Here is a 15,711-nt window from a genome sequence, read left to right as displayed (position 1 = left end):
TAGACATTTAAACATCCTAACCGTTTCCACTCAGCATATATTTTGTAGAGCAAAGTAACAGGGGATAATACTCACCAAACCATTTAATATTTGGCTCTACTCTTGCCACTGTGCCAGAAGCCACCGTTGATTGATATTGCAGGGGTTTAATTATTTTACCACGACTGTTCCTAAATTGAGGAAAGAACAGATATTGGTTGACAACAGAAAAATGGCAACAGCGAAGTTTGATTTACAGAATATATTTTCCATCAAAAGGACTTCTTACTTTGGTTTTAAATGATCATGAAATACCAATTCCAGTAAACACAAAGTACTTCTACATTTGAAACAGATTGCCCAAAAGCTATTTAACCTCTTGCAACAGAGCACGTAATGATTTCTGCTAGATGAATAACAACTAATGGTGACGTTCTAAAAAATCTGGTTACTGTTTACTTTTAAAAAAAAAACACACATACTTGAGTTTTTTGGGTAATTATTCAAAGGCTGGTTTAAATGAATTTTTCAAGTAGAGGGTGATTTATGCCGGAATTCCAAATTCTAAAACAAACTGCAAAGTAGATGACCACACATATTAAGTTCTTTGACATTTGTATTTTAGTCACATCTTTTAGGACAGATGGAGATGGAGAATCTAATTACCAAACAAATTAAGACCAGTTAGCGGAATGCCACACTCAGCAAATCCCTGTGGTAGAGGCTACCTCAGCAGAACTCGGAGTTTTGATGACTGTCCAAGTGCCACAATGTCGTGATCTACATTTTGGCATTAAAAAACACATTTTCTGGTGGCTTTCCTAACTACAGTCCTGTAGGTTTTGTTATATCTGGCCATATTTAACTCTGAGATTTAATGCGCCATTTGTGGAGGTCAGGGCTGTGAGAAACAAGACCTCTACTTTTGAGTATTGTGAAACCATCACTATTTCACCGCCAGCTACCCATGCCCTTAACCAAAAATTAACACTTTATCCTAACGACACTCACGTACAATTATATTTGAGAATATATAACTCCTATTTGGAGGAAGTAGGGGTGAGAACAGCAAAGGCTTCATCAGTCTCAGCTAGCAGTCAAGGGCATGAAGGAAAAGAGAAAGGATGACAGCACCCAGTGCTCACCTGCGCTCCTTTTGCCTATACATATTCAGGCGCCGGATGGTGGCCCGGTCCCTCATGTTTTGGCCTCCTGCTCCCTGCACTCGATCTACAAAAGGCAGAAGTACACAGTGCACTATTTGAAAACCAACCAGTATAACCAACAAGTCATTGCTTAAAATGCAACAAGTAGTTCACCCAAATTAGGTAAGAAGCCACCAACCACAAAAATCTCTACTTTCTCCATATGTTGCTCCAATAATTATTACTTGAAGCTACATGGTATGACAAAGCTGATCCAATCTTTGATCTTCGATAGGATTGTATTTGAGAAGAATAGCTAATATTTTTGAGCACTTATGATGGCACTGTGTTATCCAAATTATAGGCATCATCTGATTTAATCTATACAATAATCCTATAGATATATTATCCCCATGCTGCGGAGTGAGAAACTGAGGCACAGTGGTCAGACACCTTGCCCAAGGTCAAACCGTTACTAAATGGCAGAGCCAGAATTTGAACATGAGCATTTGATCACCATCTATGGTCTTAACCACGAAGATACCTACCTCTGTGTCTCAGTTTAACAAATATTGAGTGCCTGCTCCATGCAAGGCACCATGGAGACTATAATTTTGATATATGTGTTCTTACTTTCTTAATGTTTGATTTTTGTTTAATCAACACAGCAATTCTTGCCTTACATCTCAAAGAGAAAGAGAAGGACAAACGAACAGGGTAATACTAGCCTAGCTTCTCATTTTGGGAGCCCTTTATTTACTTATTTATTCATTTATTCATTATTATTATCTTTTTTTTGAGACAGAGTCTTGCTCTGTCACCCAGGCTGGAGTGCAGTGTCGCGATCTCAGCTCACTACAACCTCCACCTCCCCGGTTCATGCAATTCTTCCACCTCAGCCTCCCGAGTAGCTGGGATTACGGGCATCCGCCATCATGCCCGGCTAATCTTTGTATTTTTGTAGAGAGGGGGTTTCATCATGTTGGTCAGGCTGGTCTTGAACTCCTGACCTCAGGTGATCCGACCGCCTCGGCCTCCCAAAGTGCTGGGATTACAGGCGTGAGCCACCACGCCTGGCCAGGAGCCCCTTAAATCACCTGTCTGGTCCTGAAGTGATACAGTAGAAGACAGGCTGAAACCACAGCCCATTGGCTCTCCTAACAGTCTCTAACAGTAGAAACTGGCGGCTCTACTACTACTCACTAACTGTTGCAATTATGACAAGCCACTTCCTGTATTTTGATTCAGTCTCTTCACCTGTAAAATCATAATCTCTAAGGGCCTTTTGGGGTCTAACATTCTGAGATTCCAGTTTGTGCAAAGTGAATAATTTATTATCAATCCGGAATAAACATTCAACATGCATTAAAATTGTCAAAAATTCTAAACCATATTTTAAAACAAAGTTTTATTAATTAAACCTGAATGGAAGGAACTCTCCCATAGGATGTCTTGTTAATCGTACAGGTGGAACCTCGCCAAAACTTACACACATCTCCTAAACAGCCTTACTGCAATGATCATACTGACTTCTTTGTAGGGTTCTCTCAGCACTTTACCAGATAGAATAATTCCAAGGGCCAAAACTATAAGCCCTTTCTCATTTTAAAGGTCAAAGCTAAGGTGGCAGGCAAGTATGATCACGTGTAAAAGGCCCGATGGGTCAACCTACACCATTTTTAATCTGACTTTCTCTGCATCTCTCAACTGGAGAGGACCCAAGGCTGTCAGCCTGAGTGTTCACTTTCCTTGACTTCAGACCAGTTGACTACACTTTGGCCTGCCAGGCGTGCACTGAGCCCTCCTCAGTTCCCCCCTGAGAAGAAACCACCACAAATATTGCTTTCCTTTTTCCCTTTTCATCCCCAACAGCCACCCCGCTCGTAGTCATTCTAAGCAATGCCACTCGAGTAACCCTCCTTCCCTATACTTCCTCCAAGCTCCACCCTCGATCAGCCCTGCCGCCTGTACCTGGGTTTGTGCTGGCCTTGGACGGGTTGATGGTGCTCCGTCCTTTGTACTTGGGCTTCACCATCTTGGCGACGAGACCGGGACCGGAGTGCGAGGTCCGGCTTACGTGGTGAAACAAACTTTTATGTTCCCAAGCCCGGCCGAAGAGACCCGCCTGAACCACGCCGGACCACGTGTGCAGGACGTACGTCACTTCCGCTCGCGTCCCACTCTGCCTCAGAGCGACTTCCTGTGAACGCGCGGCGCGCGCCATCACTCTCCTGGCTCCGCCCCCGCTCCAGCCGCCTAGGCGTCGCCCTGCGTGGAGCCCCAGCCCGCCCCAGCCCGCTCCAGCCCTAGCAACCGCCAAGCTGCCCCTCCATAGCAACCGCCTAGTTACCCTGAACGCGCGGCCAGAGCTCCCAGTTGGGTCCACCTCCAAATAAAGAAGCTTCTTCCCAGGCCAGTGGCACAAGCTTAAGTTTGTCTTCTGAATTTGTCTTCTAAGTCCTTCCAAAAGTTGCCGACCACACAGCAGCCAAATATCCGTTAGGAGGTGTCATTCTCTTCCTTACAACTCCAGTGGCTTATCATCACTCTTAGAATGAGAGGTAGGGGAAGGGAGAAGGGAGAAACAGACAGAGACAGAGATTGATTCAAACTTTTTGCCATCCCTACAGGATTCTGTGATCTGGCCCCTGCCTGCCTATTTATCTAATCTCATGTGTACCTCCCTCCCTCTGGTTATTCTGACATTTACACTGGATATTCTCTCTGCCTGAATCACTCTTTCCCAGAATCTTTGCATAGCTGTCATTCAATCCTAAGCTCAAATATCACCTATTGGTAGGCCTGCAAGAATTAGCAAATAGAAATACAGGACACCAAATTAAATTAGAATTTCAGAGAAAAAAAATGAATACTTTTCTTTAGTACACCTCCAACAGTGCCTGGAAAATACTTAGACGAAAAAAGTATTCATCGTTTGCCTGAAATTCAAATGTAACTGTACATTCTGTATTTTATCTGGTGACCCTTCCTGCTGTGAGAACTCATTCCTGTCTAACTTGTCTAAATCAGCCACCTTTCACCCTTTCACAGTTATTCTGTTACAGTATTCTGTTTTATTTATTTCATGGCATTTATCACTAGTTGAATTTTTTTTACAAGTTTATTGGCTGCTTCCCCCAAACTAGAATGTAAGATTCTTAAAAGCAGGGACCTTGTTAATTTGTTCACTGCTGTGTCTTTAAGACTTGAATAGCACCTGAAACAAAGGACTCAAAAAATATTCATTAAGTGAAAGAATGAGTAGATGGGAATGTCTCTTGCCTTGAGGATGAAGGAAGGCATTAAGACCCAGTGATTTCTGTTTCTACTAGCCAGAATAAAGTGTCTAGATGCCAGTGTTTGAACCAAGAAGCCCTCTCTCTTTTTACAATTTATTTTTTGTTTGTTTTTGTTTTTGTTTTTTGAGACGGAGTCTCGCTCTTGTTGCCCAGGCTGGAGTGCAGTGGCCCGGTCTCGGTTCACTGCAACCTCCACCTCCCGGGTTCAAGCAATTCTCCTGCCTCAGCCTCCCAAGTAGCTGAGATTACAGGCACATCGTATCATGCCCAGCTAATTTTTGTATTTTTAGTAGAGACGGGCTTTCACCACATTGGCCAGGCTGGTCTCAAACTCCTGACCTCAGGTGATCCACCCGCCTCAGCCTCCCAAAGTGCTGGGATTACAAGTGTGAGCCACCTCGCCTGGTCCCTCTCTCTTTTTTGGTACCTCAAATTGTCAGAAAATGGCCATCTTTGTACCCTCTGGATAGGCCAAAGAAGAGATGGTTAGGCAAGAGGAAGGGTGGATTCATGCAGTGTAGCTCATTTCATAAAAACAAACAATTTGTTATAAAGTGAGGTATTCTAATTGAGCAGGGGATGATTGAGTCTTTATTTCTCTGAGTTTGAAACAAACCCCAAAACATTCTCTTTAGAGCAAAAGCAGGCCATGTCATAGGCTAGAGCTGGAAATACCTTCTGTCCCTCAAGCTTCGCTTTTATTGCCCCAAGGGCAAGTATCATGAGATTAAATGCAGCTCTGCTGGGAAGGCCCTGACTGTGACCTGTGTTAGGGAAGCTCTGAGAGCTATTTGGAAAAAACTTCATGATCAGTGAAGATGCCCCCTTCCACCCTACACTGTCCCTCTGATCCCCAAAACAAGGATACCATAGCCTCCTCCCAGAGAGAAGATTCAGTTAATGTGTTTCTGATGCCTCAAGTTGGTGCAAACCAGAATAAACACGGATGGCAAAAATCAGCCTATGAGCTCATTCAGGCTTTGATCAGAGACATAATTTCATTATGAAATTTTGAATCAGGCTGTTGTGAAGTCTTGCCAAGGAGTTTCATTTTCCCAGATGATATGGTGGGTTGTTTCTCTCCTGTTCTCATACTCTGCTTGCATTTATCTTACAAACTTTCCATCTATTTTTATAATCTGACCCATCAATCCTTTTACAACAATATTTGCCGATCTCGACAACCAACTTCAATTCTACCAGCAGATAAAAAGCCCGATCAAGGTAAGTCAAGCTTAAGTTACTGGTTTGATTTGCCTGCCCTGCTTGCCGCATTGTAATGCAGTGACTATTTTTCACTCTCTTTTCTGATGTCATGCCAACTAGCAGAGGCAAGATACACCTCCAGGTCTACAGTTCCTCAGCTTTAAAACAGATGCAATAGCTTAACTACTCTGAAAGACTGCAATAAGATCATATGAGTTACAGTATATGAAAGCATCGCAGACATGGTACACATCATGCAGATGGGATGCTTTCTATTTTTCTTCTTTTTTTTGAGATGGAGTCTTGCTCTTTCACCAGGCTGGAGTGCAGTGGCATGATCTCAGCTCACTGCAAACTCTGCCTCCTAGATTCAAGCTATTCTCATGCCTCAGCCTCCCGAGTAGCTGGGATTACAGGCATGCGCCACCATGCCCAGCTAATTTTTGTGTTTTTAGTAGAGACGGGGTTTCGCCATGTTGGCCAGGCTGGTCTCAATTTCCTGACCTCGAGATCTTCCCGCCTCGGTCTCCTAAAGTGCTGGGATTACAGGCATGAGCCACTGCACCGGCCAGGGATGCTTTCTATTTTTCTCAAAATCCAAGGTGAGCTACTCATCCCCTCAAATGTTGCTCCTGGTAACCACAGGTTTGTGTGAATGAGAAGACCTTAATGGAGACTGGCTGGAAATGCCATATTCTGGACTGGTGTCTTCACAGGAAGCAGACAATCCTGACCTTACTTTTTTTTTTTTTTCAGATAGAGTCTTGCTCTGTCACCCAGGCTGGAGTGCAATGGCGCGATCTCAGCTCACTGCAACCTCTGCCTCGTCAGTTCAAGCAATTCTCCTGCCTCAGCCTCCTGAGTAGCTGGGATTGCAGGCACCCGCCAGGACACCCGGCTAATTGTTGTATTTTCAGTAGAGATGGGGTTTCGCCATGTTGGCCAGGCTGGTCTTGAACTCATGACCTCAGGTGATCCACTTGCCTCAGTCTCCCAAAGTGCTGGGATTATAGGCATGAGCCAGTGTGCCGGGCCCTGACCTCACTTTTATCTTCATTCTGTAAAAAGTTTGTCACTGGGGTCTAATGGGCAAATAGCAGCAGCTTCTAAAGCAACATTTTTTAAAGTGTGGTCTGAGAACCACAAGCATCAGAATCACTTGGGGGATCTGTTTAAAAATGCTGGGCATAGTGGCTCATGCCTGGAATCCCAGCACTTTGGGAAGCAGAGGCAGGTGGATCGCTTGAGCGCGGGAGTTCGAGATCAGCCTGGGTGACATGGTAAAACTTTGTTTCTACAAAACATACAAAAATTAGCCAGGCGTGGTGGCTCAAACCTGTAGTCCCAGGTACTTGGGAGGCTGAAGCTGGAGAATCTCTTGAGCCTGGGAAGTGGAGCCTGCAGTGAGATCGTGCCACTGCACTCCAGCCTGGGGGACAGAGTGAGATCCTGTCTCAAAAATAAAATAAAACAAAAATGCAGATTTCTGGGTTTTATCCCAGAGCTTCCAAAATCAGACCATCTTGGGGGTGGGGCCAAGAGAATCTACATTTTAGCAAGCTCCTCAAGTGATTCTTGTATATACAAAAGTGAAGTCTTTTCCAAGAGTCACTCGGAGGCTTTCTGACCTGCTGACCAGAAGGCAGCCCTGGAAGATCCAGCTTCTTTCCTACCTATCTTAAATCATCTTGTTCTTCTTAGCAGAGCCAGGGTGAGGAAGGCTGCTGCAGTGTCTAATGCACTCTGAAAATATATATCTTGGCTCTGCCCCAAATGCCTTGATATTTATGCTGCAGCCGGAGGGTCGTTATCCTTTGGCAACACTCCTTTGTAAGGCCATTAGCTCTTAATTAGTGCCGGCTTGTTGAGTTGTACTTCCCAGTTGAACTGCTAGCAGAAGCTGCTCTTTTGGGGCCTCTTGTGTCTCTCCTCTGGCAAGCCCATGATGCATTGACCCCTGCCTGCTGAGGCCAAGAGTTGGGCCCCTGGAATGGCTGCTGCCCAATGTGAAACAGTCCTAGTCCCCAAATGCTAGGTTCTGGGACTCTGGAAGAACAGAGAAAGGCTCAGAATATACATCTTCAGGATTTTGTTGTTTTGTTTCATTGATAGAAAACAAAAAAGTGAGTCCTTGGTTATACAACCTCAACAGTTTTACAAGCAAATTCAAGTATCAGAAAAGTAAAGTTCGGCCGGGCGTGGTGGCTCATGCCTGTAATCTCAGCACTTTGGGAGGCCAAGGCAGGCAGATCATCTGAGGTCAGGAGTTCAAGATCGGCCTGGCCAACATGGTGAAACCCCATCTCTACTAAAAATACAAAAATTAACCGGGCGTGGTGGCACACGCCTGTAAACCCAGCTACTAGGGAGGCTGAGGCACAAGAATTTCTTGAGCTTGAGAGGCAGAGGTTGCAGTGAGTCAAGATTTACACCAGTGCACTCCAGCCTGGGTGACACAGTGAGACCCTGCCACAAAAAAAAAAAAAAAAAAAGGGAAAAGAAAAGAAAAGTGTATTAACTTAGAGCTTCATAGGCCAAGTTACCCTCAGTTTTCAGTCTAGGGTGTCTGGGAAATTCTCGGACAAGGATATAGCAAACTAGTGGGCTTGCTACCTGTAAAAATGGCTAGGAGACTCACCTCTGGGAACCCCAAGAAACTTTTCTTTATGGTCACCACTTCTAAGTGGGAAAAACAGTCGTATTAGTCTTGGCATGCATCTCACTGCTGGGTAGGAGCTCTTCAAAAAGATCCCCAGATTAAGCTTTGGAAAAATAACTAGAAGCATTTCGCTCCTTCCTATCACCAAATCCCTTGTGGTCTTCAGCATATTCTGCTCAAGAAAATCTGAGAAGCACTTTTATGAGATGCTATTAATGGCCTCTAATTTTCAGCATGGTTTAGATAACTCAAGACTGCTGGCCGTGTCCTGAGAAGTGGATCCAGAACACACATTGATGTGGGAATTTAAAGTATAATTCCAAATGTAGGTAATTGTTTAAGCTCTGAGGAGGCTGGAGGGCCTATATTAAGTCATCTCCCCAGGATGAGTGTGTTTCCTATTACACTCAATATCTATCTGTCCAGGGATCCTTTTGATTTTGAAGCCGTTAGACCAAATCTTTGTGTAATTCTTTACTCCCTTCTCTCCTGCCTACCTCCCTCCTTTTTCTTTAAGAAAACACTTTTTAAAAACTTTATCCAGGTCCCTTGGTTTGTTTCCAGTAGAATAATGTCATGTTAAAGAATCTGAAAAGTTAACTTCCCATCTAAAACCAACAGATCAGTGGAGCTCTGTCTGTCAGAAGTTCAGTCTTGCCCTAAGGGCATCCTCTGCCCAGCAAGACCCTGAGATTTTCCTTGACCTCCTCCATCCCTCTTGCTCTTCTGTCTAGACTAGGAACAAAATCTTATTTCTAAAATAGAGATTCAGGCAAAGGTATGGAAGAAAGTCAGGGTGAATATCTTCTCAAGCAGCAGAGGAAGAACTAGTCAAAACCTTTAGCTATGTTTCCTTTTTTAGAGCCCCAGTTAGAAAAAGATAAGTCTATCACTCCCTCATCTTTGGGAAAAGCAATCCTTCCTACTCACTTTTTAACCCAGTTTGGAGGAATCTTCTAGATGTTTTTTTTGTTTTGTTTTGTTTTGTTTTGAGACAGAGTCTGGCTCTGTCACCCAGGCTGGAGTGCAGTGGCACAATCTCGGCTCACTGCAACCTCCGCCTCCCGGGTTCACGCCATTCTCCTGCCTCAGCCTCCCGAGTAGCTGGGACTACAGGCGCCCGCCACTACGCCTGGCTAATTTTTTGTATTTTTAGTAGAGACGGGGTTTCACCATGTTAGCCAGGATGGTCTCGATCTCCTGACCTCGTGATCTGCCCACCTCGGCCTCCCAAAGTGCTGGGATTACAGGCATGAGCCACCACGCCCTGCCAGATGGTTTTTTGTTGTTGTCGTTTGTTTGTTTGTTTGTTTTGAGACGGAGTCTCACTCTGTCATCCAGGCTGGAGCACAGTAATGCGATCTTGGCTCACTGCAACCTCTGCCTCCCAGGTTCAAGCAATTCTCCTGCCTCAGCCTCCTGAGTAGCTGGGATTACAGGTGCCTGTCACCATGCCCAGCTGATTTTTGTATTTTCCGTAGTGACAGGGTTTCACCATGTTGGCCAAGCTGGTCTCAAACTCCTGACCTCAAATGATCCACCTACCTCAGCTTCCCAAAGTGCTGGGATTACAGGCATGAACCACTGCACCTAGCCCCTTCTAGATGCTTTAAAAGTCTATCTGAGAGACTTTAAAGTTGTCAGTTTTGCTTCTAGCTAGAGCTAGGGAAATCCCCAAGATGCCCAGTCACTGTGCCCAGGACCTGGGGACTCAGGTTTTGCTGTGTCCTCCCCACTCTCCTACGTCAAGAAAAGGCATGAACCAAACCAAGTAGCTTATCTCTGAGTGCAGGGGTAGGCAAATTACAGCCCACAGGCCAAATCCCACCAGTTGCTGTTTTTATGTGGCCCAAAAGCTAAGAATGGTCTTTATGTTATTAAATGACTGACCAAATTCAAAATAAGAATAATATTTTGTAACATGTGAAAATTATATGAAATTCAAACTTCTGGGTTCATAAATAAAGTTTTATTGGTTCACAGCCACACTATTTGTTTACATATGGTCTATGGCTGATTTTGCACTACAAAGGCAGAGATGAGTAGCCACGACAGACCACATATGGCCTGTGAAGCCTAAAATATTTACTACCTGGCCCTTTACAGAAAACACTTGCCTACAACCCCCTGTGCTAGGGCACTGGTATGTGTTCTGATCATTGAAGAGACAGGGAATTGACCATTCAATGACTATTTATTTGCCATTGCTCTCTGAGAGTGAACATTGCCCATCCCACTATAGAGGTATATTTCATTTTTTCTGCCCTGGGGATTCAAACGAGGGTCCACTCCTCACCTGATGTAGCTGATGCTTTCATAGACCAGCAGGGGGCTCTCTGCAGAGGTTTAAAATTCACGGAGAGAGAGCCGGTGCTAGAGGGCAAAAGCAAGTCTCAGGGGAGCAGCACTGACCTGTCAGTCCCCTAACTGAGCTCCAGGACTTTTTTTTTTTTTCCTGAGGCCAAAGGAGAAGGGAGCTTCAGGCAGAAATCCAAAGGGCTCCTTTGTCCACAGTCTTTGTGAAAGCAACTTTGGTGACCTTGAAGCAAAGCACAACAGAAAGTAGAGGAGATGGTCCACTTGCCCAGCATGGTTCTGGTGCACCGTGGTCTCTAGGGGCTACACCCAGGGTGGGCAGCTTCAGGTGTGTTGGAGGCAGCCCCTGCAGTGGGGCATGGGGGCACACACTGGCAGGTGGTCTTGAGTAGCTTTGTGAGCAATGCATGCTGATGAGGGGCTCAAGAGGCAAGGCAGGGGTGGATGGATGTCCTTGCAGGCCCTATAGCGTTATTTGTAAGCACATATGATCCAACCCTCAGAATCCCCTCCTGCCAATAAATGAGACACTCACCAGGCTGCATATCATGGTACTAAGGTATGGAAAAGCACATGGAAAATGCAAGTTTTCAAATAGCTAAGTGGTAGCTGAGCCAGACTACCTGTGGTCCAATTCTGACCTCATTTATTTATTAGCTGTGTGTCCTTGGTCACATCCTTTTACCTCTTTGTGTCTCAGTTTCCTCATCTGTAAAATCGGCCTAATAATGGTATCCACCTCACAGGGCTGTGTTGAGGGTTAAATGAAGCAATGCAAGTAAAAGGCTTAGAATAGTGTAAGCACTGTGTCGATGTGTAGTACTGTAAGCATTATGTGTATGCGCATAGTGTAAGCACTATGAGAGTATTTCCAACTGTACCCACAGCCTCAAGAGACTTGGGAAAGAACAGGAATGCAATAATACATCCCACAGTCTCTGCTCTCAGGAGCTAACCTTAGGCTATGGGACACAGACATGGATGTCATAAAGGTGAAATAGTCCATAGAAACATATAGAAGGAGCAGCTACTGGGGAGGGGCCTCCTTCACAGAGGAAGGGTAATTCCATCTAGGTATGAAATATGAGTAGAAGGTCTACAGATGAAAGCAGGGAGAAACACATTTTAGGTGGAGGGAACAGCATAGACGAAGGCATGGGAACTTGAATGTGTATTTGTATTGGGCACAGTGAGTAATTCTGAGTAGAAGAGTAGATGGGGCAGGGGATGGGGGTGGCAGGAGATGGGCCTGGAAATCTGGGTTGTCATCAACAGTTGTGGCCAAATGACAGAAAGATCGAGATTGCATTGCTTTTGGCCTGGTGCTCCACTGAACTTTGATGCTGGCCTCATTTTGCCTCCTAGAAGGAAAAATGAGTAAGCACCATCAATAATTATCATCTCCAGGGATAATATAAGAACATACCCATCCAAGAGGGACCACTTCATTCATTCAATCAACAAACATCTAGCTTGTGATACCAAAAGACGAATGCAATTGGTCAAATATACAGGAAAAATATGGACTGGGCAAGCCATGGCTGTGAAGAACCTGTGGCTACACAGCCAAAGGAAAGCAAAAAAAGGAAGAGAAAGGAGAGTGACGAATGGGGTGCTACAGGCCGTCTGGGAGAGCAGAGAAGCCAGTCAGCCAGCACGGAGAGAGATCAGGAGGATCAGAAGGGTGAAACAGGTTTGAAAAAAGTGGGAGAAAAAAAAGAGGGAAACAGAAGGGTAAACCATGGGAATGCGATGAAAATGTGTTTGTGAAAAATTGAGATGCAATGTCTGTGGACGTTTTGTTGGTTTGGTGGTGGGAAAAGAATTGTAACTATGCGTGGTAGGCAAATACCTCGTACAATAAAATACCTTGTGAGAATGAATGTGCGGGCATGAGAGAAATCAAGCACAGTCTATCAGCAATGGTCCTGCCCTTGGGAGAAAGGCCAAGTATATATTCAAGGCAATTGTTGCCAGAGTCTGCAAGCCCCTGGGGCATATCCGAAGTCTGAGCCAGATGGGTTATGTGTATCTCAACCTGGAACAGGCAGCTTTTTATCAGACTTTTCTGTCCAAAGTAGGGAGGCGCTGCTGCCCTCCTCCACGCTGAGCCCAGCCCTGGAGGTAGCTGGGCAGGCTGAGTTTCTACTCTGGGGCCCACAAAGAGGTGGCTCCAGCTTCAGGCCCAACCCAGGGCAGTGCTCACATTGGGCTTGCCGCGCCATTGGCTCCTGAGGCCCAAGGTGCGCCAAGGGCAGTCCAATACCCTTTAGGGTGTGGTTTCCTCATGCCCCAGGCAGCGAGGAGTGTAGCAACGAGACACTGGCTCAAATCGGGAACCATTATCCACATGTAAAGCCCTCAGAGATAAATCTGATGGGAACGATGATCAGATTAAAATGTTGAGTTCTGTCATCATGAGCCTGCTAGTCACTTGGCCTCAGCACCGAGTCCTCCCTCTTCAAGTCCTCCAAGATGAGACAGTGGAGTTCAACTGCCTGAATGGCCATCCTGACATCCCCATGGGGCAGGCTTGGGTCAGCAGGGCCACAGCTCACTGCCCCACCCACCCAACCACCACAGCCTCTTCCCATCTCAGTGTCCTGCTCCAGTTCCAAATCCTTAGGAGAATACTTTCCATGGTCCCTGGGATTGTGACACCCTCATCGTCACACATTTGCCAAGCGAGCCTTCCAGGACTGGCCCAGGAAAGCACCTCTCTTTGTTCCTTGCACTGCCAGCTCGTTTGACAGGCTTGGATCTGACCTGGCTGTTGCAGCATCACCTATCCCCCTCTTCTGCCCCCAAGTCCCTGTCCCTCCCCCACTCCCCGCTTCTGTTCCCCTGCCCTGAAGGCTGCCAGTTTATTCCTTTTGGAGATGAACTCATTGTTGACTTTAACTCACTTCGATGTTTCCCAGGGAAGCATTCTGGCGGGAGGCCCACCGCAGCTCCTTGAAGAAGACAGCCAGGCCAGGGCCAAGACTGGGTGCCAGGGGCCTTGGAACTGCCAAAATGCCTCCCATTTTATGGACAGGCCTGGCTCACCCTGAAGACATTCCAAGTATTTAATCAGCAGTCCATGGTACATATTGGGTTGCAGAGGGAGCCCTCAGAAGCTGGACTTTTAGGAGACAAAACTCAGCCAGAGGAAGGAGCTGGCCTTCTACATGGACCAGGCTGATGCTCAACAGATGGAAAAAGTGCATCCCAATAACAAGGATCAATAACCGAAGGCTGACAGCTGCAGAGACCTGGCCTGAGAGGCCCCTAAGGACTCAGTTCTGCCTCTTTCCCACACCAGACTGAGTCCAGCCAGGAATCCATCTCACCCACCTCCCTGCACCAAGCTCCGGGAGAGCGAACAAGCGAGGGAGGAACCATTTTTCACATACTTTCTCTTTCAAAATGTAGCCCTGTTTCGCAATTTCCTACTTAAGTTCTGGAAGGCTCTAGGGCAGAACCCAAGACACCTTCTCTAGCCACTGGCCTGGGTCTCTCGTCACCAAGAACCTGGTAGGCTAGCGGTGACGGAGAAAGGAAGGGGCCCAGATTTACGAACTCTCCCACTGTCCCCATCCATGCCAGCTCACCCAAGGGTCTATTTAGTGCAGGTCACTCTCTCTCTGTCTTTTTGTAGAGAAAAGGTCTCAGTATGTTGCCCAGACTGGTCTTGAACTCCTGGCCTCAAGCTGTCCTCCTGCCTCAGCCTCCCAAAGTGCTGGGATTAGAGGCATGAGCCGCCACGCCCGGCCTCACATTCTTGATGCTAAAGGAGATTCAACCAAGCCTCCAGCCAAAACCTGTTTATTGTTCCCCGTGTGTTGGCTTTCTCTTGGGAGAGCCAGAAGGTGCGCCACACCAAAGCAGGTGCACCCAACCCTGGTATGCTCACGTCTCAGCAACCCCTGAGGCACCTAATCTTCAGATCTTCTCTACTCCCCTATAACTAGGCTTTTGTTCTGGCTCACTTTTACTGGCAGTACTAGACAGTATTCCAGACCTTTTGCAATGAATCCATTTAGTCCTTAAAAATGAAACCTGTTCCCTCTGATTGTTTTCCTCCCACCTTATCACTGTTCACTTGGGTTTCCACCTGTTGCCCATTTAAATCTGGTCTGGACCACAGCTGGAGAAGTGAGACGCGAAAAGCCAGCACCTGGGTTGCTGGCCCTGCATCAGGGACTTGTAATAGAGCCCAAGAAGCTGACCCATTTCCTAAATTCCCTCTCAGTCCTCCTACACCAAACCAAACAAACCAGAAAGAAAAAAATCCCCACTTAAGTAAACAAATCCGGAAAACACAACCCCATCACCCAAAATATTGAAATGGAAAACAAATCTACACTCTGGAGATTTGATCTGAAACATACCAGAGCTGGAACTGTGTACGGTGGCCAGAAATGTGTTAGTCTGGGCAAATCTGTGGCCCCGTAGAGGAAAAAGCTAACATTTTCCAAATAACAATGTGGGCACGTAACAACTACATACAATCATGTGCTGTTGTTGCCTAAACCTGGGAATAGGGTTAGGCAGCTCCATATCTTGACATAGATTCCCTCTCTCCAGCACTCAGTCATCCTAAAAAGCACAAGGTGTGATGTCTGGACCAACTCTGGGCTGCTCTCAGCCCTCATGGTCTCTGCCTCAGGTGGGCTGCTTCTAGGGTTGTGAGCAGGTTTTGAAACACACATCCCTCTCCAGCTAAAGACAGGACAGAGTGAGACAGGAGTAGGTCCAGGTGGGGCTAATTGTTTTTTAGGAATGTACTGGGATCGCATCTGAAAGCACCCAGTGTATCAGTATCAGATGATCTTGCCAGTAATTCTGCAGATGTAGAAGCTCAAGTGTGGGGTGTACATCAGTGGATTCAGGACTTCCTGAAACCCATACTATGTTCCTTATCTTAGCTGCCTAGGGCCTCAAGAGCAGCTTTAGGTGGCTCAAAGATGCGATGCAGAGAAGCGGGATGGCTCAGAGCATCACAGAGTTGATGGCAGGAGATACAGGAGGATCCAGCTCATTCTTTGATGTTGCTAAGATTCTGGATTTCTGCTTTGATGTTGGTGTAGAGGAAAGCTTATGACAGTGCTTCTCAAATTGTTAA

The 15,711-nt window shown here is 46.1% G+C and overlaps 1 protein-coding gene across 2 annotated transcripts in view; it reads right to left on the bottom strand.

Annotated features, from left to right (window-relative positions):
- GNL2 (G protein nucleolar 2) overlaps positions 1-3,846 on the bottom strand; it is a 29,687-nt gene extending 25,841 nt beyond the window's left edge. The window contains exons 1-4 of one of the 2 annotated variants that reach the window (XM_055095265.2): positions 3,475-3,846; positions 3,096-3,324; positions 1,125-1,209; positions 76-170 (exon numbers count right to left, since the gene is read on the bottom strand). In XM_055095265.2, the coding sequence (XP_054951240.1) occupies positions 76-170; positions 1,125-1,209; positions 3,096-3,159 (244 nt within the window). In that variant the 5' untranslated portion in view covers positions 3,160-3,324; positions 3,475-3,846. Of the gene's footprint in view, positions 1-75; positions 171-1,124; positions 1,210-3,095; positions 3,325-3,474 lie in introns of those variants that run through there. The other variant, XM_055095267.2, reaches the window with a different exon arrangement.
- Between the last annotated feature and the right edge of the window lie 11,865 nt (positions 3,847-15,711).

Source organism: Pan paniscus, chromosome 1 (genome assembly GCF_029289425.2).
Source record: "Pan paniscus chromosome 1, NHGRI_mPanPan1-v2.0_pri, whole genome shotgun sequence".
Lineage (NCBI taxonomy): Eukaryota > Metazoa > Chordata > Mammalia > Primates > Hominidae > Pan > Pan paniscus.
The sequence above is the reverse complement of the archived record's forward strand: the minus strand, read 5'-3'. Positions and strand labels throughout refer to the sequence as shown.